Source organism: Pseudorasbora parva, chromosome 25 (assembly GCF_024679245.1).
Source record: "Pseudorasbora parva isolate DD20220531a chromosome 25, ASM2467924v1, whole genome shotgun sequence".
Classification (NCBI taxonomy): Eukaryota; Metazoa; Chordata; class Actinopteri; order Cypriniformes; family Gobionidae; genus Pseudorasbora; species Pseudorasbora parva.
Genome location: NC_090196.1, coordinates 7,392,066 through 7,419,429, shown reverse-complemented (window position 1 = coordinate 7,419,429; position 27,364 = coordinate 7,392,066). Strand labels below are relative to the sequence as shown.

At 38.3% G+C, this 27,364-nt stretch overlaps 1 protein-coding gene across 3 annotated transcripts; it reads left to right on the top strand.

Annotated features, from left to right (window-relative positions):
• Nucleotides 1-167: 167 nt before the first annotated feature.
• Nucleotides 168-27,355, top strand: nap1l4a (nucleosome assembly protein 1-like 4a). Of its 3 annotated transcripts, XM_067436412.1 has the most exons (15): nucleotides 168-266; nucleotides 1,874-1,920; nucleotides 2,652-2,712; nucleotides 4,188-4,347; nucleotides 4,750-4,833; nucleotides 4,973-5,104; nucleotides 8,265-8,336; nucleotides 8,440-8,582; nucleotides 9,835-9,980; nucleotides 19,128-19,144; nucleotides 19,542-19,661; nucleotides 22,090-22,125; nucleotides 22,203-22,253; nucleotides 22,827-22,859; nucleotides 26,393-27,355. In XM_067436412.1, the coding sequence occupies exons 2-14, from the start codon at nucleotides 1,887-1,889 to the stop codon at nucleotides 22,830-22,832; spliced, it is 1,062 nt and encodes a 353-aa protein (XP_067292513.1). In that variant the 5' UTR covers nucleotides 168-266; nucleotides 1,874-1,886; the 3' UTR covers nucleotides 22,833-22,859; nucleotides 26,393-27,355. The 3 variants fall into 3 exon arrangements, with proteins under 3 accessions (XP_067292513.1, XP_067292512.1, XP_067292511.1); XM_067436411.1 differs by lacking the exon at nucleotides 22,827-22,859 and having other exon boundaries at nucleotides 8,443-8,582; XM_067436410.1 differs by lacking the exon at nucleotides 22,827-22,859.
• The last annotated feature ends 9 nt before the right edge of the window (nucleotides 27,356-27,364 follow it).

Below are 27,364 nucleotides of genomic sequence, written 5' to 3'. Positions count from 1 at the left end.
TGCAGAGCATCCAAAACATTTTTTGTAGTCAAGTGCGTACTAAATAGTATTCGGCTACACAGTACACACTACTGCAACATGCGCTCTTCTGACGTGCCGAGTGTCGCAACCAATGAGGTCTCGGAATACAGAGGCGCTCCTCCGATTAGCCAGCGCACTTGACCTATGACAGCCAGTCGTCCAATGAGAGTTGAGGATGATGCGACATGCCATCGCACTTCTCCGTCTGCTAGGAGTGTGAGGACGGTCTGGAGCGGAACGTGGGGGTAAGTCTAAGAAAACTGTTTTTTTTTCGCGATTAGTCGTGATTTGAAAATAATATATGTGTTTTTAAAGGGATACAACGACTTCGTTCCAATACTTTATAAGGTTTGAAGCTGAGGGGTTGACAGATATGCATGCTGCACATGTGCATTGGGACATTTACTGCCATTAACACATGCATGACAGCAGTGACAGCAGAAGACATGCGGCTCCTCCAGTGCACCGCAGCTGCTGCTCGGGCGTCTTCTCTCATCACAGTTCTTCTTTAGGTTGTTTTTCTCAACAACAACAACAACAACGACGAGAGAGAGAGAGAGAGAGAGAGAGAGAGTGTGTGTGTGTGTGTGTGTGTGTGTGTGTGTGTACTTGACATTGCTAAAATATAATTTCATTTAATATAAGTTTGTTTATCATTAATGTTAAAGATGCTTAAAGGTGATATTTGTTTTTGTGTTTTTGTAAATCATTCTTAAGATGATTGACAGCTATGATTAACTAATCCACTTTGTCATAAACCACACCTGTCATAATCATCCTCATCGCCTATTTCAGTAATTCAAGCCATACTGGTGTTAGTCATACTTTGACATGATTGCTATGTCTTACAAATACAGAAAACACATACAATTATTAATATTTTTAATATAATTAATTTTGTTTTACACCTACTGTAAACATTTCTCTTTGCCCGCTTTGGTAGGGGTGGATGAAATGTACAATGCACAAACTTTTATGCACAAACTTTTGCTACTCAATAGTGGATTTTTTTAATACAATTATTATAATTTAACAGAAATATTCTTTAAAGGGTTAGTTCACCCAAAAAGTAAGTTTGTGTAATTAATTCCTCGCCTTCATGTCGTTCCAAACCCGCAACGTAAACAGCGTAGGGGACGGAATTTAGGAATAAAGTTGTTATTTTTGTTTGTTTTTGCACATTAAAATTATTCCTGTAGCTTCAAAAAATTAAGGATGAACCACTGGAGTCACATGGGCTGTTTTAACAATCTTTACTTCCTTTCTGTGCCTTAAAAGTGTTAATTACACTGCTGTCTATAGAGGGGTCTGAGAGCTCTCGGATTTCATCAAAAATATCTTCATTTGTGTTCTGAAGGTGAACGAAATTCTTGCGGGTTTGTGACATATGGGTGAGGAATTAATTACACATTTCATTGTTGGGTGAAATAACACTTAAGTAAGCCTTTATCTGACCAAATTCTTTTGTGCTGTAAATTACTCACAAATCCTATGATGGTTTGTTAATCTCCATTCATTTTTCACATAATATTAGTTGCCTTTTCTATAACATGCTTTTTATCTCGTCTCCATATTGCTTGAGAACCGTGACTTGCTTAATAATGTGGAACAATAAAAAGGGTTTCCATTTACCCAAGTAGACCTGCAAACTATTTAACAAACCTGTCTGAGATTGATACTCCATAAAGATATGGAGAAATAAAACACTTTCTTTGAAAAACTAAAATCTGAATGTTTTTTTTGTACTGAAATCCTGCTGATATATCACTTGCATAATAATTTGGAACAGTATATGCTTTTTCGTTGTGAGCTTGTCATTAACTTGACTTCATTTTTTTTCTTTGCTTAATAGCTGAGGAGTGAAAATGGATAGAAAAAATGAAAAGACTGATGCCAAAGGTAGGTTTTTGTGTTTATATACTGTATATTTTGTGTTGTGTTATATATATGTGTGTGTGTGTGTGTCTGTGTGTAGTGTTGCCACAGTTACTTTCAAAAAGTAATCTGATTACTGATTACTTCTTTAAAAAGTAACTTAGTTACTTTACAGATTACTTTATTTTAAAAGTAACTAAGATTACAAGTTACTTTATTAGTTACATTCAGCAGTTGCTGACGAGACCCCTGCTGCCTCAACATAGAAATGGCAACCGTTTTTGCCAACACTTACTTTATTGGAAGTGAATTTTTAACAGTAATGTGTCAACAATGTATCTCCTGATATTTTAGGTTTAAAACAAAAAAAATATTTCCTGAAAAAAAGACTCTCCCCGAGACGCAAGAAGAAAGCAAAAATATAAGAAAAAGGAAAATGACTAAAATAGTAACTCACAGTGACTTGGATAAGTTACTTTAATCGGATTACTGGTTTGGAAATAGTAACGCGTTATATTACTCGTTACTGGAAAAAAGTAGTCAGATTAGAGTAACGCATTACTAAGTAACTAAGTTACTGGCATCACTATATATATATTTAAAACTCAGATTTATTTTGTGTTGCATTTATTATTATTTGCACAAAACCCATATATCTATATTAGTACATTTTTCATTAAAATGTGTTAAGTTTTTAAGCTGTTACTCCTAAAACATCTGTAAATATGACATAATTGCTTCCCTTTTTTTTCAAGGCAAAGGAGGAAATAAACCTTTTCAGTCCGACAAACCAGAGGGCTTTTTACCAATAGAAAGGTATGAAGCAATTTTACCTTCATCAAGTCACTTTTATTTATATAGTGTTTTTTACAATGTTGATTGTTACAAAGCAGTTTCACAGTGTTAACAAAAAGATAATGCAACAAAATTTGATTCTGCTGTACAGCTCTGGAGAAAACGGTGATGTTATCATCTCATTTCAATGATCATATAGCGACAATGCGGGCAGATCGATAATATAGTTATAATTTAGGTGTCCCCAACTGAGCAAGCCAAAAGCTAAAGGAGATGAAACCTTTGGAGAAACCAGGCTCATGATCTTAGAAAAAATAAAAATAATACTTAGATTTTTTTTCACCTTCATGATTTTAGAAAGCAAAGATTATAGATAAAACACAGATTTCTAATTGGTGGCTCAGAATCTGTATTTTTATAAATGTACATAAAAAGAATGTACATAATGTTTTAGAAATGAAGTTTCAAAAAGTTGTGCTTCGTTAACCTTTGTAAAGTTTACTAAACTTACATAAAGTGCCAAGATCCCTTTTCATTTGTTAAGTTCAGTGTCGTGTCATTTTAGTAAATGTCTGCAAAATTAGAGAAACTTGTTTCATAAAACAAGTTCTTGTCACATTTAGCAAATTGTGAAAGTGTCATAATCCTCTTTCATTTAAATTCCGTAACGTGTTGTTTTAGCAAACGTCTGTGTATGAAGTTTTGTAAACTTCATTAATAATCCTCTGTCAATTTTAACAAACTTGTGTTTTGTAAATATCAGTGTCATAAACTTAAGTTATGTAACTTGTTTTAGTAAAAATCTGTTAAGTTTTATAAACCTGCTTCATAGGCCCTCTGTACACCTGTATTAAAGATGTCATGAAGTGGATTTTTTAAAATTATTTTATAATGTTTCCTGTGGTGCACTTATATTGTTAGTAAGATTTTTAAAATGTCACCATTTAGAAATAAAAGGCAATTTTCTATTCTGATTTAAACATTCTGTTTGAGCCTATTTAATTCATATGTAAGTACTTTAAACAAATACAATTTAGGGGGATACAGTGAATAAGCTAATGTCCCAAAAAGTCAGCAGGTTCCTTTAAAATCGTTGAGTTTACTTCATTACTTTGCTCACTTTAGTAAAAAAGTGCATATGCATGGTCTAGAGTGTCCGTGCGTTGCGCACATATTTACACCTAGTTTAATATTTTATAAATCCTGACATGTGCGTGGAAATTTGCAACGTTTATACATCAGGCCCCAGGTGTAAATGAGTGCCTCTCCCTCGTCTACTTTCGATCAGATTGACCGAAACTCAACAACAGGGCCATAAATATGTTAAATTTAGCTAACTTGTGTTTTGGTGTCATAAACTTGAGTATCATCTGTTAGGTTCTTTTACTTGCTCTAGTAAATGCCTGTAAAGTTTCGTAAATGTGTTTCGTAAACATCTGTTTCTCAAACGTGTAATAATGTTGTGTAAAACTATTGCCTAACTTTTGACTATCTAGAATACCGAATTTCAACCTCCTGCCCAAGACCGTGAAGAGAAGAGTTTATGCCCTAAAGAGGCTCCAGCTCCAGAGTGCCAACATAGAGGCCAAGTTCTACGAAGAGGTGCATGAGCTGGAGAGGAAGTATGCCGGGCTTTACCAGCCTATCTTCGACAAGGTATGCAAAGTAGCACAAAGCATTCTGTTTAAACACGCTCAGTTCGGGCAGAGCTGGCTTACTTCAGTATTTAACTCCTCACAAATGTGGAACACCTTGAAAAAAAACATTCTCCAGTGTGAACATTTACCTTCAAGCTATGCGGTAGCATGTATGCGCACAATATAAGTGTTTAAGTCAACTTATAGCCTATTGGTCTCATTCAAGCCTGGCCCTTTCCTTTGCTGGAGATGAGCTAGTAGGTCAACTTTTACCCACAATGCATATACAGAGAAGCCAGCCTTCCTGTTACAGGACTGTTCAATGAAATATTTTCAAGACCAGCATTGCTTCGGTTTGGTCTTGCATACATACATGCCCTTGAAATGATGAAGTCACACAACACAATGCTCCTGTGTGCAGAGACGGGCGGTTGTGACTGGCGCTGTTGAACCCACAGATGAGGAATGTGAATGGCAAAGTGACAAGGAGGAAGAGGAGCTTGCTGTAAGTTAATACTTGTGAGAACATTGAAACCACATCATATCAATAGCAAATACCTGCTTTCTTGAGGAAGCTACTGAACTTCTCATTTAGCGATTGTGAGCTATTGGTAGATTTTATATAAACCAATTTACACCCACAGGAAGATTTGCAGAAAAAAGCTGCTCTGGAGGAGAAGCAGGCCGATTCAGCCAGCTCTGTTGATCCAAAAGGAATCCCTGAGTTCTGGCTCACCATCTTTAAACATGTGGATATGCTTGGAGAAATGCTGCAGGTAAACTTTCACATTTTTCTCCTTAATGTGTTCATGAAAGTGTTCACATATTGCAATCAGATGAAAGGAACACTACTTTTTTGAAAATAGGCTCATTTTCTAAGTCTCTTAGAGTTAAACAGTTGAGTTTTACCGTTTTTGAATCCATTCAGCCGATCTGTGTATCTGACGGTAGCACTTTTAGCATAGCTTAGCATACATCATTGAATCATATTAGACCATCAGCATCAGTGCTCAAAAAATGACCAAAGACTTTATATATTTTTTCTATTTAAAACTTTATCCTTCTATATAATTACATCGTGTACTAAGACCAACGAAAAATGAAAAGTTGCTATTTTTTTAGACCGTTATAGCTAGGAACTATTTTCTCATTCCTGCGTATGAACTTTGTGGCTGTTATGGGTGCAGCGGTGCAACGATATTGCCTGAAAATAAGCAAACTTCCGGCAACATAATAAGCGTGACAATCTGCTTGCACATGGCCTTGTAAATATGAATATAAATATGTGCTGCACGCTTTCCTTTCAATAACAAACGCAACTAAAATGGCCGGTGAGAAAACTGCAGTTAAAGGTGCTGTATGTAAGATTTTGACTGTACTAAAGCATAAAAATGTAATCATATGTTTGCAGATATTTCACATATTCAGCATATGCAGAAGTTCACATAACTTTTCTCTGAAAAGAAGACATTACGATAACGCATGCTATCAGTTAACCCAATAATTGGGGCTGGGCGATATGGCAAAAAAATTGTATCTCTATTTTATTTAATTTTATTATTGATCTTTTTTTTCTAAATAAACTAAAATATAGTTTATTTAGTAATATTTATTTAATTGAAAAAAAGTTAATGCGTACGGTCACATTTGACCATGATAGTAAGGAATATCTCAGGGCTAAATACAAGAAAAGCATAACTTTAAAGGGGGGGTGAAATGCTGTTTCATGCATACTGATCTTTTTACACTGTTAAAGACTTGGATTCCCATCCTAAACATAGACAAAGTTTCAAAAACTAATGTTGGACGTTTGATGGAGTATTTCTGTGTCAAAAATACTCCTTCCGGTTTCTCACAAGTTTCTTAAAAATTTTTTTGAGTATGGGTCGGCTTGACGTTAATAAGAGCGGAAGGTCCTTGTATGGGCCGTACGGGCTCTTCTCCCGGTAGGGTGCGCGTGTGACTAGAGCGAGAGAGGAAATGCACGCCCATAAACACTCGCTCAGCTGCAGATCCAGTCGTCCGTGAACACTTATGTCGGTTATAGTCCGCGCCGTGCTCCACTTTATTCCTCCACTTTGACGTAGAGCGACTTCAACGCTTCAGCACAGCATTCTGGGAAGGCAGCGCTGCATATGAACCGATTTGAACGCAGAAATGCTTCAGTCGCATCGCAAAGTGGATCTCCACACTCCAAGAAGTGTGTTTTTGACGGAGCCGTCCTCAGCGATAAAGGTTCGGTCCTGCTTTGGAAGCAGCCGGTGAGTAAAACTGCTTCAAATGTCTGTGCTGTCGGCTATCGTCGCGTGAGTAAACATCAGTAAACGACACGATCGCGTGCTTCGTCATTCAAATGCGCTAACGGACTCCATTGCTGTTCTCTGTATAACGTTACACTAGTCTGACGTGCAAAACCGTTTTGCTTGCTACTGCTAAGGTTTAGTCGCATACAATAGTCCATAAACCGAATCATGTCCTCATAAACTGCGAGTAAACACACACAAATGTTGACAGGCCACTAAATACAGTACATACCACAGAGACGGACGTCCTGCTGCTGCTGTTTCTATTTCAGCCTCCGAATGATCCTGGATCATATATCTATTAGCTGAGATCGATAGCGATGGGTTTCTCCACGCTTGAGGACGTCACCACTTTGCGCTCTCGTCATTCTTTAGCTCCGCCCACACGATACGCCTCCAGGCGCTCGTTTTTTTTCCGGAAAGACTCGGTACAGCCTATGTTTCTTTTACAAATATAATAAAACTAAAGACTTTTCTGAGATATGAAGGATGCAATACTACTCTATAGGTACTCAAGATTGACATGAGATTGACTGAAACTGAGTGTTTAACCCCCCCTTTGAAGGGTTGTGTGAAAAATGAAATTTCTTTCATTAATGACTCACCCCAATGTCGTTCCACACCCGTAAGACCTCCATTCATCCTCAGAACACAGTTTAAAATATTTTATATTTAGTCTGTGGCCTTTCTGTCCTTTGAATGTAAGTGTATACCCTCTTGCTGTCCACGTTCAGAAGGTAATGAAAACATCATCACAGTAGTCCATATGACATCAGTGGGTTAGTTAGACTCTTCTGAAGCGTTGACAATACATTTTGGTCCAAAAATAACAAAAAATACGACTTTATTCAGCATTGTGTGTGTTTGTGTGTGTGTTTGTGTGGGCGTATGGGCGGGCTGTTTTATTTTGGCCTGATTTTGGATCTATAAATGTTTTTTTTTTTTTCAGTAAACTCACTTTAGGAGTTGTTTAGTAAGATTTTACCAGGAAAAATATTAGAATTGTTTTATAATATGTTAAATTGAAATATCTTGTGTAATTTAAAACTGTATTTTAAACTACTCTATTTTGAGTTTGGTTTTTACTTTATTTTTACGTAACTCTTATGTAACTTGTAACTCTGCTCTTGTCAGGAATAGCCTCAGCTGCCGAAATATCATTAAAATTCTACTACTATTACTACTATAAGCACATTGCATAACCAGTGATGTGTGATTTAGTGACTGTGATATTAATCTTATTTTATTTTGGAGTAAAATTTTGGCTTCCGAGGATTGTAAGAAGACACTTCAAACACTTCAAATGTGGTCCTCCTAGGGCACTACACTGTGTTAATCTGGGCCTGGTTTACACAGGATGTGGTTTTTTGTGACAGGAAGTCCTTAGAGGACATGCAAGTTTGTATCGGTGCAGGAAGAATTCACATGCAAACATTTCATGTGTCATTTTCTTGTTATTTCATTGAAATATGCAAGCGATCAGTAGGACTGTACAGAGTCTGTATCCTCAGAAGGTTTTTTTGTTTGTGGATCCTCTCAGCCCCGTTTTTCTCTTTTCCACACAATGACTTCCGAAGTTGAATCAATGACAGCTTAGTTTAACCCCTCTGGGATTCTCTTTTGTTTCCTGTAGGAGCATGATGAGCCAATCCTGAAACACTTGCAGGACATCACTGTGAAATTTTCTGAGCCTGGACAGCCAATGGTTTGTCAAATCAGCTAAACAAACCTCTGTTTACTTACCACTGACATTGAAACTAATAGATACAGGTATCATCTTTAATATTGTTCAATTATTTATCAAAAAGCAGAGTTTCACGCTGGAGTTCCACTTTGAGCCCAACAGCTTCTTCAGTAACTCGGTCCTCACTAAAGTCTACAAGATGAAATCAGAGCCGGACGCTGCAGATCCATTCTCTTTCGAGGGGCCAGAGATTGTGGACTGTGAAGGGTAAGATGGAACTAATCTTTATCGTATATACCCTATCAGTCAAAGTTTTGTAATTACTAGGGGCGTCCCCGACTGAGGATTTATACAGTGTATAAAAGTTTCACAGTGGAATGTATAAAACATTTTGGATCAATAAACCAACAAAATAACCGAAAAACAGTCAAAAAATAATTTACAGAATTAAATTAGATTAGAACATACCTTTCTAATAAATAAAAACAAAAAACAGAGTGTCTATTCACACCAAGTACAAATAGCATGTCTTGTTGGCAAGTGCCATTCGCATTAGCTCCGCCTAACAATGCCTTGTTGGTAGGGGTGTGTCGAGACACTTATGACGACACAAGATTTTTGCATAGTATTTAAGAAATCCTCAATGTTGAAATGCATGAAAAGTGTTTGCAGGTGCATGTGAAATTTTTGAACTTATCTTGTAATGAATGTCATTTCAGTATGAATTAGTGATGTCCGGTTCGTGAACGAATCGTTCTTTTTAGTGAACCGGTCGAACCAGTTCACCAAATCAGACTGAATCGTTCTAAACGGTTCGCATCTCAAATCAGCGCTGGTCCCACAAGTTACTATACTTACTAACTTTTCTGACATGAGTAACAGTTTTTCCGACTAGAAATAAACTAATATCTTGAATTATATGCTGTAACTCCAACATTTAGGCCCCGTTCACACTGCAGGCAAAAGTGGCCCAAATCTGATTTTTTTTTGGGGCCAAGTGACCAGGTCAGACCTCTTCAGAGGTAGTGTGAACACTCAAATCTAGCCCAGATCTGATTTTTTCCAAATCAGATTTAGACCACATACATATATGGTCCGGAATCAGACCCAGATCTGATTTTTTCCAATGTGGCCGCAGTGTGAACAACCAAAGCGGATTTGATGCGGATATGATGCGTATTTTACGTCAATCTATGTCGACATTTGTCACAATCATGCACCAGCGAGTTAGCCCTAGACACAACAGACACAGACAGTAACATTAAAAACTTGACTAGATATGGAGAACAGCGATGGAGCGAGTCAGTGGAGGGAGAGTGAGGTGTTAGACCTAATTAGTATATGGGGAAATACTTCAATTCAAGCTAAACTAGAAGGATCCTACCGTAAACCGCTCCGTTTTTGAAAGCACACGAAATGGAAGAACGGTGAATACAGAATCAAAAACCGTTTCTTTCAGACACGTTCAATACTGAGAACCGATGAGTCCTTAAATGATGCACTTTCTGTCTTTCTTTAGTTGTAAGATCGACTGGCAGAAAGGCAAAGATGTGACGGTCAGAGTTGTTAAGAAGAAGCAGAAACACAAAGGAAGAGGGACCATTCGGACGGTCACCAAAGAGGTTCCACAAGATTCATTCTTCAACTTCTTCAATCCGGCTAAAGGTATATTACACCGCAACAATACATTCATAATGCTTTTGTTTGAATTTAGCAGTTTTGTTTTTATTTCATTTGAGTGGTTTCCATGGCAGAAGCATAGAGAATCGCCATAAACCCCAAAACAAAAAATTAGGCCTCATCTTAGTTTGTGAAACAACCTAAACAAATCTCTTAGTTTAGCATTACGCGAGTGTGACAGCCTGAGTAATGTGGCACTGTTGGTGTGATTTAATTCGACTGAAATCCTGGGATTAAGATGATTGATTGTTTTCAAGTGGTTTGACATCTTTTCTTGTGTCAAGGCGTTTCGTGAAAAGACTCTTGAAATATAGGCCTGCTTATGATCTATGTCAGGTTTTGAGCTAGTTTGGTTTGTTGATTTGGCAAAACATTATAGGATTAATCATTTAGCATCTTGTGATCTCACTTCCTGTTTTTTGTTAGTTTAGATGTCTTTGGTCCATATTGTGCTTATGTTTCAGTGGAGCTGCACCAGAGTTCGTTTGGAAGTGGGTCCGTTTGTGTTGTGGCAGCGTTCAGACTTATTCAGATTAATCACACTAACTGAGAAATCGCACCAGAGTTCCTTTGAATCGAACCAAACTTGCCAAGTGTGAACACACACCCTAAGTGTTTGAGGTACGTGTCCTGAAGAATATCAAAGTTCACCCAAAAATGAAAATTTTCTCATTAATTACTTACCCTAATGTCGTTCGACACCCATCCCGTTCATCTTCAGACACAGATGAAGATATCAGTGTTGAAATCCGATGGCTCAGAAAGGTCTTCATTGACACCAATGTCATTTCCTCTCTCAAGACCCATAAAGGCACTAAAGATGTTGTTACAAAGCCCATCTCACTACAGCGGCTCTACAATCCTTTAATGAAGTTTTTTTGTGTGCAAAATAACGACTTGTATAGTGACGGGCCGAATTCAAAGCAAAGTTTCAAACGGTTATGAATCAGCGCATCGATTCATGATTCGGATCGCGTGTCAAACTGGCAAACTGCTGAAATCACGTGACACTGGCGAGCCGAATCATGAATCCATAAGCTGATTCATAACCGTTCTGATTCATAACCAACTGTAGTGAGATGGGCTTTGTAGCGACGTCTTTAGTGCCTTTATGGGTCTTGAGAGAGGAAATGACACTGGTGTCAATGAAGGCCTTTCTGAGCCATCGGATTTCAACATTAATATCTTCATCTGTGTCTGAAGACGAACGGAGGTCATTAAGGAAAGTAATTAATGAGAGAATTTTAATTTTTATGTGAACTAACCCTTTAAAAGCCCACTGAAGTGCCTTGAAACATGCAGCATTGTTCATTGTGTTGACATAATTTCCACTGAAACAGGAAGACAGGGTGGGACATATCGAACAGCTCTTCCCCTTTATTTATAGCCTATACCTGTGGTCGGCAACTGGAGGCCCTTGGGCCAAAACGAACAGTGAACCATTGAAACATCTGCCTATATCGCTGGGCCTCAGCACCAACACACGTGAACAATAACAACTCAAATTCAGCTTCCTTTTTATCAAAAAATATTGACAAGAACCAGCAAAAAAGGTGCCCATGCTTCGTCTCGTGGTGCCGTCTGATATTAAATTCTTTACAAACAGTGACAACTTCGTTGCAGATTAGACACACCAGCTTTGCATTCACAAAACCAGGTAGGATGCATGCACAGATTTCTTCCCATTCTTCTTTGTATGCCCTGTTTTTGCAGTTAACTTTCCTCTTTAGACTCCGAGATCTATCTCTTAAATGTCAACATCACTCTGCACTCGATGTCATTTGCCTCCAGCACGTTTTAATCAACGATTTAAAAAAATGCAGTTTACTACGTGAGGATGCCAATGAATAATTCTGAGCGTAAAAGTATGCTATGATGTTAAATAATTATTACAAAAAATAGGTTCCATGTGTAACAAGCAAATTAAAACACATTTATTATTCACAATATGGAAAGTGGAAATAATTAGGGGTGTCAACAATAATCGATTCGGCGATGCATCGCGATGCGGGGCATGAATGATTCAGCATCGATGCGGCAAAGTGCCATAACCGATTATGTCACTGTTTATTTTCTGGCGGACGATAAAGTTGTGAAGTTTCAAATACTTCCGGTTCCGGGAGAATAACAACAACAACAAGGAAGATGGCTGAGGCGGAGGGAGATGACCGCGATAGACGGGTTATTAAAAACACGCTAACGAGCCGAGGTGTGTAGGGTTGTACGTATATATTTTTTGCACAATAATAAATTAATCTATAATGACGAAATACGGCGCAATTCACCTTTATTCCACAAGGTGGCAATGTCTGATACCCAATGATGAAGTGACGTTTCACTCATAGTTACCTCTGACAGAAAACGAAACAATAATTATAATCTGCAAAACTTGAAATGGCTCAGTGATTTACTTCAGAGAGCAAGTACTAAACACAATCGTATGTTAGTGTCACTGTCTCTTGATGATGGATGTGGTCAAGAAGCTGTCAGTGATCAAAATATTGATTTTGAAGACATTGAAAATGAGTTTGGAGAATATGCTGGAGATCGCGAATATGAGGCAGATGCTGAATCTACTGGTAAACGAGCTCTGATGAGGTCATATGATGATGGTATTAAACATCTGCTCAAACTAAATCCTTCCAAGCTCCAAAAGGTAACGAAATAGGTTTTATTTTATTCTTCTGTAGCTGTAACTCTAAAATCAGGAGTTTTATATATTATCACGACAGGTAGAGGTCTATCCATGTTAAATATAGATCTGGGTCGCTAACAACCTGAATATGTAAGAATGTTTGGTTAAACAGTCATGCATTTAAGGGTTAATTGCATTTTATTTAATTACATTTTATTTTATTTAATAACTTTTATGTCAAAGATACAGGAGACACATAGATAGCAGCCAATACAATCTGTTGTTTAATATCTGCTTGTATTGCCTCATGACTGATGAAAAATTTGCTTTGTGTGCAGTAGAATTTTGATGCATCACAATGCATCGTAGAATCGAATCGAATCGAATCGTTACCTGGTGAATCGTAATCGAATCGTGAAGGCAGTGCCAATGCACACCCCTAGGAATAATAAAGCATGGTTTGTTAATAGCATGACTCAAACATGCCATTAATGGGCTTATTCAAATCCTCTTTTTATTTTTTGAGTTATTTTTTATTTATTTATTTATTTATTTATTTATGAAATTATCCTTTGACTGTATTCTGGCCCACCATCTAGTGGCAAATTTTTTTTTGGCCCTTGGCCAAATATACTTGCCGACCCCTGGCCTATACCGTTTAGTTTATATCACAGCTCGGCCAGAGCCTTTGAGCTTGGTAAAGCCGCAATTACCTCCAAATCTCACTTTAAAATATAGCAATATGTGCAGAATTCAAATGTGTCTGATACGTTTTCTCTTATGTGTCGACTCACACACGTGATCCGCTCTGTGCTATCGTGTCCGGAGCTCCTGCGACAGTTCTAACTCAAAACCAGACTTCATTCGTCCAATGGAAAGCATATATACGCTGTCTGGATCGTTCCCTATCCCCTATATAGTGCACTATGTGCCATTAAAAATAATAATTGTGTGAACAAGTGACCAATTTCAGTCGCAGTTTCAGTTTCTATTTATAATGTAGGGGGCGGGGCTTCCGATTCTACGGCATTTGATTGGACAGAGAAGCTGAAGTGCTTAGTGATGTCATCAAAATCAATGATCCATATTGGCTGATGTGAGAGACTAAGTTTTGCAGGGTTCTTCTAAATGCAAATGTTGTCATTGTTTTAGACACACTAGCTTATAGATAACAGTAAGGCTAAAATATTTATACTAAAATCCCCCAAAATGTATTTTTGATTTCATGGGGACTTTAAAAACGGTGAATCTCTCAAATGTTATTTGAGGGGTACGTTTAATTAGATGTTACTTGAATATATTTCTGCAAATTCTGGGCAGTAGGGGGCATCACACGATTATGTTTGTGTGAATAGATGGCCCATCCACTGGGCGGCAGTTGTTTCCACCTCAGAACTACTTCGGAAACTTCCTCCAGAGGGCGCTTGATAACTCAGAAAGCTGAATCTCCCTTTGAGCTGCATTAAAATCTGTCTGTTACTAGAAACATTTGGACACTGAACAGAACAATAATTTGAATCTATCAGTTTTACACTTATACTGATAAACAAATGCAAATCCATTTGAGCAGTTTCTTTAACATTTCAACAATCAGTGTTTATGTAATCGGGTACCATGTATTGACAGCCTCTATGTGCATCTTCAGCAGTGGTCTGGACAAAAATACACCTGGTATTTTGGATGTTTGGTCCCACTTTATATTAGATATCTTGAACTACTGTGTACTAACATGTATAACCTAAATGGAATAACACTGATGACCTTTCAGTACACCTTAAAGGGTTAGTTCACCCAAAAATTAAATTTATGTCCTTAATGACTCCCCCTAATGTTGTTCCACACCCGCAAGACCTCCGTTCATCTTCAGAACACAGTTTAAGATATTTTATATTTAGTCAGAGAGCTTTCTGTTCCTCCAATGAAAGTGTATACACACTATACTGTCCATGTCCAGAATGGGAATAAAAACATCATCACAGTAGTTTATTTTAACTTCAAGGGATTCTAATGAATGAACTGATGTCTCATATGGACTTCTTTGAGGCCATCCTTAAAAATATTTTGGTTTGCAGTAACAGTAAAAAAATTTAAGGGTCTGTAGGTAGGTCAATTTTTTTTTTTTTTAATTTTAATGTAAAAAAAAAAAAGTACATTTTTGGTGATGTGATTACGTAGGTATGAATTTAAACTGACTGGGTCTTCAAGCCGTGCCTTCGGGCGCATAGGCTAATTGCAGGCTATATAGACCACAAACAAATCGAAATATTTGTCAAAAGCATGTTTATTGCATAAATTTCAGGTGCATTCATTAAGAAAATGTTCCAACCACCGCTAGCTGTCATTTACTCATAGCTGTCAACCCTCCCTTTTTTCCGGGTTTCTCACGTAATTTAGCTCTTTTCCCGCTATCTTCCCGTTTTAGTATTTTCCAGTGATATGTATTGTATATATGATATGTATATGTATTCGTATTTTTACGCTCGATTGTGTTAACTCAGAACACGCAACTATCTGTGTCTCTGAGTCTGAAGTGGCTTGCACTTGTTGCTAAACCAACGCATCTGTTGATATAGACTAGTGTATTTGAATATTAAAAATATTTTTTTTATGAATTCAATTAATTAAGCAGCTATAACCTTCTCTTTACTGGTAAATATTACAGTAAACAAACATCACGGACAATGGCAGAGCATTTTTTTCAGACGTTATTTTATTTTTGTAATATTATGTATTGTCTCTGTTTTTTTGAAGAGACACTGCCCCTCTTTCCTCCTTCTTGACAGCCTACATTTAGAATAATAGCTTTGATTAACAATAATGATGAAAAAGGTTTAAAAATCGGGATTGTTTGGATTGTTTTTCCTGCCGTCGAGCCATAGCCATTCACTAAATCAGTGTTTCCCAACCTTTTTTCAGTCAAAGATCAATCCTTTTTAAAATTACAAAAGCTATTCAATCAAGAGTAGTGAGTGATGTCCTTATCTTTTGTTTGACAGACAGCAGTAAAGGCTACTGCCCCTTTAAGACCTAATACAGGGATATGCTCGTCTTTCAGGTAATACAGGGATATGCTCGACTGTATACAGTTCACTTAAGGCATCAGACTATGTCTGCTTGGATACTCATCAAGATCGACATGTTGACATACTTTTTGTGTGAGTTTGTCCGTTGAAGCGCAAGACTTGAAGAACTCAATATTTGCGCGCTGTGAGACGTGCGCGCGCTTTTGTACCAGCGCAGAGAGACAGCTTCTCACACTGCAGAGTTCTCATTCGCGTCTTCTGGCGAATATACTGGGTGATGACGGCGAAATGACTGGTATACGGCAGCACTCGCATGCATTGAACACACTTTACAAAGATAGACCGTTTTGCCCACGTTTTTCTTTTATTATCGCTGTTGTAGTGTAGCCTGTCTCTGCGGAGCCAGCACGTGTATCCATACATAAAGCATTAATTTTCAAGTTACAACCAGTGCCGCCGCTCCCACCACGCGCTGCGGTCGAGCAAAACACGCTACCCATAGCAACGCGTTATGACAACGATATTTCAGACTGACAGAGACAAGATAAACGGCTTTTCCGCCATTTGTTACTGTTTTGTACACGTTGTTATATTAATTATAATTCAAATTCTGTTTTATTGGCCACAATATAGTAATGATGAATGTTGAGAGAGGCACTTTTGATTAATTTTCAAAAAGGGCAAGGGTTCAAACCCCCAAAGCCCTCCCCTCTGCAGTGCACTTGCCTGTGTGTAACGTGTCCATGGTCCTGACTCCTGTCACAATGCGGCGAAATCTCCGACAGGGCTTTAATAGTCTAACGTTACAGTGAATGAGAGAATGAGCCGAAACGAACGCACGTGCAGGCCATTGCATAGACATCCGTTAACCTTAGTGTAAACATAGATGTTACGTCACGGGTTTTTCTATAAAATAAAGAACGTAGCCTTCGTATGTAGACCCAGGCAATTTATATATTTATAATACTTACTAAAATATATTCATATTATTTTATTACTTTTGTATTAGATGTTTGAAGAGTAAAAAAAGAAATTGGTCGGTCTTAATGCAAATTTACAACCGGCAAGTCGGTCGGACTAAAAGGAAAAAAATAATAATAATTTGAGTCGGCCCTAAATTGACAGGGTCGGTCGGGTTACGGCAAACAAGAATATTTTTAAGGATGGCCTTGGGCTTAAGAGACATGAAGTAGTTCTCTGATAAACATCTATGACTTTTGATACATGTCTAGTCTTCATGTACTGTTGAGTATGGTTTCACTAATAATAAACGTATATATTTGCATCAAGCATGCATATTTGTCCATACCATGTTGATTAGAGTATTACAAACATTCATTTAAGATACATTTACATTAAGTTTTGATTAATCCTGAGTTAAATCGTGGCGATCATGCCATTAGTCATGATTAAATATGTTAATTGATTGACAGCCCTCATTTTAACCATGTTCATACTTTTTCAAAGTCCATTTTCACAATGAACAGATTTGTACTGATTCTTAGCAATTTGATTATTTTAGCAATATGATTATTTACATATAAAACCATTTTTGAGTGCAGAAATCTTACCTGTTTCCCTTATGTATGACTGACAAATATGCATCGCATTAAGTTAATTTGTTTGTTACAACAGCATCCAAATTTCATATGCAATTGTAATATATAAACAATAAATTTAGACCAAAATATGTTTTTTGAGTGTCAGTGAAGATTCTCATTAACACAGGTTCCAGTCACTGCTTCGGTTGTTAATAGTCAAAAAGCCAGACTTTTCATTCCAGCCAAGGAATGTCAGTTGAATTTCTATCTTCAACCGCCATGTGTTTGTTGTTTCCTTCAACTCAATCAGCCTTCCAAAAATGCTGAGCATTGAATGCTTTGCATTTTTAAGGGCCATGTTTCCCGTCAACCCCTCTGATAGTGCGACAGGTAAAGAATGCCGCCCGTCCTGCACGCAGACTGTGGGAAAGCTACGCTATTACTGTCAATAACCGCGTGGCCGGATGTGTGTGATTTATGTTACCGAGGTGATTTCCACTGAATTCCTGTCGTAGGAGTGGCACTTACACTGAAATGGCAGCGTTGAGGCTGTGACTCAGTGATGTAATGCTTTATGTGTTTCAATGAACTTCCAAAAGTCCTCTGAAGACACGTCTCCTTCAGGCCTGATTTTGATCAGGTGCTTTTCAAAAAATGACTTGCTGTTATGTGGCTGATTCTCACAAAACCAGTCAGGATCATGTCTTGGACAGATTTCACACTAAAATAGAAAGAAAATGAAGTCTGCTTTGGGACTGCTTTTGGACATTATGTACCTTATGTTCATAACAAATAAACATTTTCACTCCAAATTCTTATTGCCACAATGGAAAAATTGCATATTATTGTTCCGCAAAAAATATTATTTAAATTAAACGTATTAATACATTATGGTAGTATACTATATCATGGTAGTATTTGCTATACTGAGTTTTAATTTTACAAAAATATGTAATTCAATTATATAGATATATAAGTCTCTTATGCTTATGCTATTTTTAGCCCATGTGAACTGTAGCCTCAGTTTCAGGGTTTTTCCTGGGTCAGAAATGGTCTTCGGTGGTGGCTGACCACTGACCAGACATGGTCATCCACACACACGCATGCATGCGCACACACACCAACAGTAAAAGTACCTACCTGTGTGATCTGTGAGCCCAATACTGACAAAAAATGTAAAATAAATGCTTTTTTTCCTTCTTTTTTTCATCTAATTTTGATCTCTCATTATGTATGATGTCTTGATGTTTGTTTCTGTAGCTCCTCGTTTTTACTCAGTTTGCATGGTTTACTGATGAATTATTTTGGCAATAATCATTAAAAAGTAGCATTCAAAATGTTATAACAAATAGTCTTATTCTCTACCATATACAAATTAATAGTATTAATAATAGTATTAATAGTTACAGTTGCCTTTCTATCAGCTGAACCAGTCTGGCCGTTCTTCTCTGACCTCTGGCATCAACAAGGTTTTTTGGCTCACTGGCTATTTTCTCTTTTTCAGACCCCTCTCTGTAAACCCTAGTGATAGTGTGTAAATCCCAGTAGATCATTAGTTCCTGAAATACTCACACCCACCCGCCCGTCTGACACCAACAACCATGCCACAGTCAAAGTCACTTAAATCACCTTTCGTTCCCTTTTCTTCAGTTTGAACTTCAGAAGATCATCTTGACCATGTCTACATGGCTAAACATTGGGTTGCTGCCATGTGATTGGATGATTAGCTGATTATCTGCCTTATGCTTACCAAGACTGCATTTATTTGACCAAAAATACCATAAAAAGTAATAATGTGAAATATCTGCTTACAATTTTATATATGTTTTAAAGTGTAATTTATTCCTGTGATGGCAAAGCTACATTTTTTTGGATTCTGTAAATGAAACTGTCCTAATGCTAGCTGTAATTCTCTCTTCTTTTCTTTTTCTAGCATCACCTGATGGAATGGTGAGTGAGACTTGCTGTTTTGTTGTGTTTGTAAACCTCTGAATCATTGCAGTATGCAGTACACGTCTATTAGCTGCCTACACAAACACACTGTAGCACAAACCTCCTCTGCAAGTTTAGAAAACACGTCACGAACAAGAAACACTTAAAGAGTTCTTGCGTCAGTAACAGTTACCTCTTCATTTAGTTAGATAGCTGCTTAAACACAATTACAGTCATTTCACAATGACGTGCCAGTTAGCATCTCTGGACTCAAATATGTCACACACTGAATGGATTGCACTATGAACAGAGGAGATTTCAATCCTGTAAAAAGTTAAAGTTTTTAATTAAATGATTTAGTCAAAAAATAAATAAAAGTATGCTATATGCTCACTCTGCATGTGTTTGTGTCCAGGATGAAGACTTGGACTTCACTCTAGCTACAGATTTTGAGGTCGGACACTTCTTCCGGGAGAGGATCATTCCCAGAGCCGTGCTTTATTTCACAGGAGAGGCCTTAGAAGACGACGATAGTGTACGTCTACTCTTTTGACTATTCTCTTATATACTGTTAATCATGTAATAACTGAGACTATAGTCAGTATACACGTGACATAAACGTGTGTATGTATGTATGTGTATATATATATACGCATACTGCTTGTTGCACACACAAATTTTTAAATATTAAAAATAAAAGAATTCATCTCTGCAGAAGCGTTCAGTCTTTCTGATCGCAAATTCCGCCATGTAAATAGTGAATCCGTCACGGTGCGAGCGCAACTGGCTTTTAAAGGAAATGAGAGATGAGACTGATTGGTTAAATATCAGTCACCCAAAACACACCCATGACTCATTAAGAGACTAGGGACAACCCTTTTGGACCATGCACCTGGCGCGTCAACCGTTTTGGTCATTAAACTACTAGTGGATTCGGACTCACCCTATGTGAACCTGTGCCATGAGCTCAGATCATGTGCTCGGATCATTAAAATAGAGCCCAATGTGTTAGAAGCAGGAAAAATCGGGCAAGCGTAAGGATTTGAGCGAGTTTGACAAGGGCCAAATAGTGACGGCTAGACGACTGGGTCAGAGCATCTCCAAAACTGCAGCTCTTGTGGGTGTCTGGTGTGTGTATGTGTGTGTATATATTGAAGGATGTATGTGCTCTGCATTGCCTTTAAGGGTTATACAGGGAGTGCAGAATTATTAGGCAAATGAGTATTTTGACCACATCATCCTCGTTATGCATGTTGTCTTACTCCAAGCTGTATAGGCTGGAAAGCCTACTACCCATTAAGCATATTAGGTGATGTACATCTCTGTAATGAGAAGGGGTGTGGTCTAATGACATCAACACCCTATATCAGGTGTGCATAATTATTAGGCAACTTCCTTTCCTTTGGCAAAATGGGTCAAAAGAAGGACTTGACAGGCTCAGAAAAGTCAAAAATAGTGAGATATATTGCAGAGGGATGCAGCAGTCTTAAAATAGCCAAGCTTCTGAAGCGTGCTCATCGAACAATCAAGCGTTTCATTCAAAATAGTCAACAGGGTCGCAAGAAGCGTGTGGAAAAACCAAGGCACAAAATAACTGCCCGTGAACTGAGAAAAGTCAAGCGTGCAGCTGCCAAGATGCCACTTGCCACCAGTTTGGCCATATTTCAGAGCTGCAACATCACTGGAGTGCCCAAAAGCACAAGGTGTGCAATACTCAGAGACAAGGCCAAGGTAAGAAAGGCAGAAAGTCGACCACCACTGAACAAGACACACAAGCTGAAACGTCAAGACTGGGGCAAGAAATATCTCAAGACTGATTTTTCTAAGGTTTTATGGACTGATGAAATGAGAGTGAGTCTTGATGGGCCAGATGGATGGGCCCGTGGCTGGATTGGGAAAGGGCAGAGAGCTCCAGTCCGACTCAGACGCCAGCAAGGTGGAGGTGGAGTACTGGTTTGGGCTGGTATCATCAAAGATGAGCTTGTGGGGCCTTTTCAGGTTGAGGATGGAGTCAAGCTCAACTCCCAGTCCTACTGCCAGTTTCTGGAAGACACCTTCTTCAAGCAGTGGTACAGGAAGAAGTCTGCATCCTTCAAGAAAAACATGATGTTCATGCAGGACAATGCTCCATCACACGCGTCCAAGTACTCCACAGCGTGGCTGGCAAGAAAGGGTATAAAAGAAGAAAATCTAATGATATGGCCTCCTTGTTCACCTGATCTGAACCCCATTGAGAACCTGTGGTCCATCATCAAATGTGCGATTTACAAGGAGGGAAAACAGTACACCTCTCTGAACAGTGTCTGGGAGGCTGTGGTTGCTGCTGCATGCAATGTTGATGGTGAACAGATCAAAACACTGACAGAATCCATGGATGGCAGGCTTTTGAGTGTCCTTGCAAAGAAAGGTGGCTATATTGGTCACTGATTTGTTTGTGTTTGGTTTTTGAATGTCAGAAATGTATATTTGTGAATGTTGAGATGTTATATTGGTTTCACTGGTAAAAATAAATGATTGAAATGGGTATAAATTTGTTTTTTGTTAAGTTGCCTAATAATTATGCACAGTAATAGTCACCTGCACACACAGATATCCCCCTAAAATAGCTAAAACTAAAAACTAAAAACTTCCAAAAATATTCAGCGTTGATATTAATGAGTTTTTTGTGTTCATTGAGAACATGGTTGTTGTTCAATAATAAAATGAATCCTCAAAAATACAACTTGCCTAATAATTCTGCACCCCTTGTACAGTATTTCATTATATTGGAATTTATTTTGGAACGTTATTTGAGGATTTTTTAAAATCCATAATAAATGGGCCAAATTAAAAGTGCATTCACATCTATGGCAGCAAACAATATTATAGAATATTGTAACCATTTAATGAATCACCCAGCTTCCCTGTGAAATCAAATAGTACATTTGATTTATAATATTTCTGTATTCCATGCTGTTTTGCAGTTTGAAGAGGAGGATCTTGAAGAGGGAGAAGAGGAGGTGAGAATCATTTGATAGACAGCCTTATGTATTTATGGGCTCTGGCAATTTAACAGCAAAATAACATTATCATTCAGGATCTGGATGAGGAAGGTGAAGAAGAGGATGAGGGAGATTTTGACCCCACGGTGAGAAATGAAATCCTTTGTTTCCCAATGTTTTTTTCTTTGCAATGGATTATTTTGAGCAATGTGGCTTTATGCAGAGATTGCAGTATTTTACAAAAAGCAGCATGCAATTGGAAAGTTCTGCTAGGATATTAGGCTGTGTTTCAAACAGAATACTGGAAAACTCGTAGATACTGTATGCTGCTTGCTATGATACATGTATACTGTACACTGGACAGTGTATATATAGATATGCATCCACAAGCATTGTATCCTACACATGACTTACTGTTTGCTTTACATTTGAAATCCAATTTTATGCAAAATGTCTCAACTTTTGTGAGAAATGTGCATTGTAGGATACGGTATTCCAAAGTATTCTCAGTTGCAGTAAATATTGCAAAAAAGTAGTGGTAGTATTCTTTCCAAACATTGCTGACTCTGAATCATTAAACTTTATATTGATTATATTGCTCATCTGTGTTTGATTGAAGTGTTCTGGATTTGAAAGCATTAACTAGTTTGATGCTTTATAATCAGCTGCATGCCTGATGTGTAAACCTGTGTGTTTGTCCCTCCACTTCCCCTTTACAGGCATAATTCATTTCTCACTTCATGCATTTCTAGGTAAGAGACACCAGAAGGGATGTGGCTCTCTTTCCCATCAATCTTTTAATCAGTCTTCCCTTTATTTTAATTATAGTTTTTCTCCTCTGCTTTCACTCTAATGTCACTTTCACATGAGAGGGTTGTGTGTGGACCAAAGGTTAATTGACTGACCCGTGTGGGTTAAAAGGCAATCTGGATACTGGATCATGTGAACCGCAGTCTAGCTGAGTAACTACATAACTACTAGTAATTATGCATTTTTACATGATACTAAATATAGTAGTAAAAATAAATGCTCTGATTTTCTTTCTTAAAAATGTTCAGATTTTTAAAGAAAATGGTCAGGTTTTGTTGGTTTAGGTATGACTAGTATTTGCAATGTCGAGACATACAGTCAAAGGGTTAGTTCACCCAAAAATAAAATGTAAGTCCTTAACTCCTCGCCCTAATGTCGTTCCTCACCCGTAAGACCTCCGTTCATCTTCAGACACAGTTTAAGATATTTAATATTTAGTTCAAGAGTGTATCTAAGTGTATGCACACTATACTGTCCATGTTCAGAAAGGGAATAAAAACATCATCAAAGTAGTCCATATGAGACATCAGTTAGTTCATTAGAATCTCTTGAAGCATCAAAAATACATTTGGGTCCAAAAATAACAAAAACTACGACTTGATTCAGCATTGGCTTCTCTTCCGAAGACAATGTTTATGTTTCGTTTATGATTCGTTTATGTTCAATCCTCAAATAAAGATTCAAACGGTCATGAATCAGTGGATTGATTCATGATTCAGATCGCCAATGTCACGTGATTTCCAAGGGGGTAATCTAGCACTGGGAAAGCGTTCCACCCATAGGGGCGGCCATTGCTAACCAAACCATCACCTGCTGTTAGCATCCCATTGACTTCCATTCATTTTTTAGTCACTTTGACAGTGAATAACTTTACATCTGAAGGGTTTAAAGACTCCATTTGTCCATTGTTTATTTCTAAAGAAACACGACAATGCATAAAAGGCTCCATTACCTTGTATCTTACTCTATCGCCCCGCAGAAGCTGTTTTTGTAAAAATAGGCTAACGATTGCGTCATAACCAACGCGACTCTGTTGCACAGCTGAGAAATTACCGTATAGACCTGAGGAGACGCTCGCAGGCAATCTTTTACTGTCTATGAGACAGTCGGGGGGGGTGGAGACATAAAGTCTGATAAAGTCAAGGGGGAAGAATGGGGAGAAGCCCGTAGTGAGCCAAAAGCAACGGGAGAAAATATTTAAACAACATGATTCAGATTTCACTTTCCACAACTACTAGAAGACCTACAGCTGTCAGACAGGAGGCTCACGTCACATCTACGTCGTCAAGCTCAGTCTGAGCCTGCGCAGTTCGCTCAACCATCAGGAAGTGAGTGCTTCTAATTGACTTCATTTTCCGCCGTTGAAGTTAATGGGGTCGCTCTGTCCATTTATTTTACTGTCTGTGGTGATTTCAGCAGTTTTGACACGCGATCCATATCATGAATCAATCCGCTGATTCATGACCGTTTGAATCTTTATTTGAGGATTGAAAATAAACCCGGAAGATAAGACAATGCTGAATAAATTCATAGTTTTTGTTATTTTTGGACCAAAATGTATTTTTGATGCTTCAAGAGATTCTAATGAATGAACTGATGTCACATATGGACTACTTTGATGATGTTTTTATTCCCTTTCTGAACATGCACAGTATAGTGTGCATACACTTAGATACACTCTCGGACTAAATATAAAATATCTTAAACTGTGTTCTGAAGATGAACGAAGCTCTTACGGGTGTGGAACGACATTAGGGTGAGTCATTAATGACACAAATGGTTAGTTAACCAAAAAATGTAATTTAAGTCTAATAGTCTTGCACATTTAGAAGTACTTTGATGGTGAAAGTTTTTTGGAAAAGTACCCTGCAAACATAATTTTGAAAGCAGATTTTGCCAGGAGGATACGACAGTCAAACTTGGAATCAAAAGTGTGAAAATGACATTTGTGAATTTTTCTTAAACATTGACTAAACTTCTCAGTTCTAAATTAACCTTTAAAGGTGAAGTATGTACTTTTTCCACAGTAAAAGACTTGACATACACTACACTTTTGGGACGCCTGCCTTTACATGCACATGAACTTTAATGAAATCCCATTCTTAATCTGTTGGGTTTAATATGGAGTTGTCCCACCCTTTGCAGCTGTAACAGCTTCAGCTCTTCTGGGAAGGCTTTCCTCAAGGTTTAGGAGTGTGTATGGGAATTTTTGACCATTCTTTAGAAGCACGTTTGTGAGGTCAGGCACTGATGTTGAATGAGGTCTGGCTCTCAGTCTCCGCTCTAATTCATCCCAAAGCTTTTCTTTTGGGTTGAGGTCAGGACTCAGTGCAGGCCAGTCAAGTTTCTCCACACCAAACTCACTCATCCATGTCTTTATTGTCCTTGATTTATGCACTGGTGCGCAGTCATGTTGGAACAGGAAGGGGTCATCCCCAAACTATTCCCACAAAGTTGGGAGCATGAAATTGTCCAAAAAAAGAGTTCCTTTCACTGGAACTAAGGGGCCAAGCCCAACCCCTGAAAGACAACCCCACACCACAACCCCCCTCAACCAAACTTTACACTTGGCACAATGTAGTCAGGCAAGTATCATTCTCCTAGCAATCACTTAACCCAGACTCGTCCAACAGATTGCCAGGCAGAGAAGAGTGATTCATCACTCCAGAGAACAAGTCTCACTGCTCCAGTGGCGGCGTGCTTTACTCCACTGAATCACACACTTTGCTTTGCACTTGGTGATGTAAGGCTTGGATGCAGCTGCTCGGCCATGGAAACCCATTCCATGAAGCTCTCTACGCACTGTTCTTGAGCTCATCTGAAGGACACACAAAGTTTAGAGGTCTTGATCTATTGACTGCAGAAAGCTGGCAACTTATGCGCACTGGGCACCTTAACATGCACTGACCCCGCTTTGTGATTTTACACTTCGTGGATGAGTTGCTGTTGTTCCCAATTGCATCCACTTTGTTATAATACCACTTACAGTTGACCTTGGAATATTTAGTAGTTAGGAAAGTTCACGAATGGACTTATTGCACAGGTGGCAACCTATCACGATACCACGCTTGAGTTCACTGAGCTCCTGAGAGCGGCCCATTCTTTCACTAATGTTTGGAGAAGCGTCCGCATGATTTTATACACCTTTGGCCATGGATGTGATTGGAACACTTGTACTCAATGATTCAGAGGGGCATCTCAATACTTTTGGCAATATAGTGTATTAATAGTGTGATTTGGGGACGGGGATAACTTTCTCACCATAGACCGGGGCAGTGCCAAAACCTTTTTTGATACAATCATTTTTCAATTACGTTTGATGCAACTACTGGTGCAGAAATTACATACTTCACCTTTATCAAACAAAGCATGTTATTATGAATAAATCGAACTATCATCAGGCAATTCATTACTTCCTGTACTCAAGTGTCTGATCTAATGCCCTTAATCTTTTATCTCCATCTTGTTCTTCCAGAAAGACCCTCCTCCTGCAGAGTGCAAACAGCAGTAAGACTCATGAACGGACAGCCACGGCACAACTCGGCTGTCCTTCAGACAATTAGACGATGTGGACGCAGGCCTGATTTCCTCGTGGACTCGCCACACTGATGCAATAGGAAACCAAACACTGTTTAGGAAATGCATGTTTGTTTATTTCTCTACTGTTTACTTTTACAGAGATGACCTCAATGTTCTCATTCATCATTTCTGTGATATCGCACCCCAAAATTTGGCCCACAAAATGCTTAATGTATAAAGAACTACTTTGACTTAGAAACCTTTTCTATATTCAACATGTTTGCCTAGAGCTGGTGTGTGAGGTCTAGCAAAGATGCCATGTGTGTTTTGAATTCTTAAGGTCTTTGCATCCATGGCCATTTTTATAACCTAGCTGGTTTATGGACACTCCCCAGATGATATGAGCTCCAAGGCGTCGTCCAGTGTAGCATCACTCAGGGTTTTTTGCCAACAAAATGAGCCTGTTGTCTTCTGGAATTTGACATAACTGAAATTTCCGATAACGCTGTTACAATGTAGTTACTAAAGTGTTTTGATGTGGATCGTCCTGCTCATTGGTAGCTGAACGATTGTGGTTATAGAATACTTCTGATTTGTCTCCAGGGTTGGGCGTCATCGAATTCCCAATCCCTGCATGACGTAACACACAACCATGCCATGCACGCTGACATGGGATTTCAACCATATTTTATTTCTCCATGTGGTTACGTGTCGAGTTGCTTGCATTGATGCACAGAATTGCATCAGTTACAGTATTGAGAATGAAAACAAGCAGATCTTAAAGCTAATGCAGGTTTACCCTCCGTTTGAACTGTGTGAAAGCCATAGCCTTATCTGGAACTTCTTTGGTTTGTAATGCAGCATTGTTTCCATTTTGTACAAAATAGACAAATATTCTATTAAATGTTGTGCGACATGATTCTCCAAA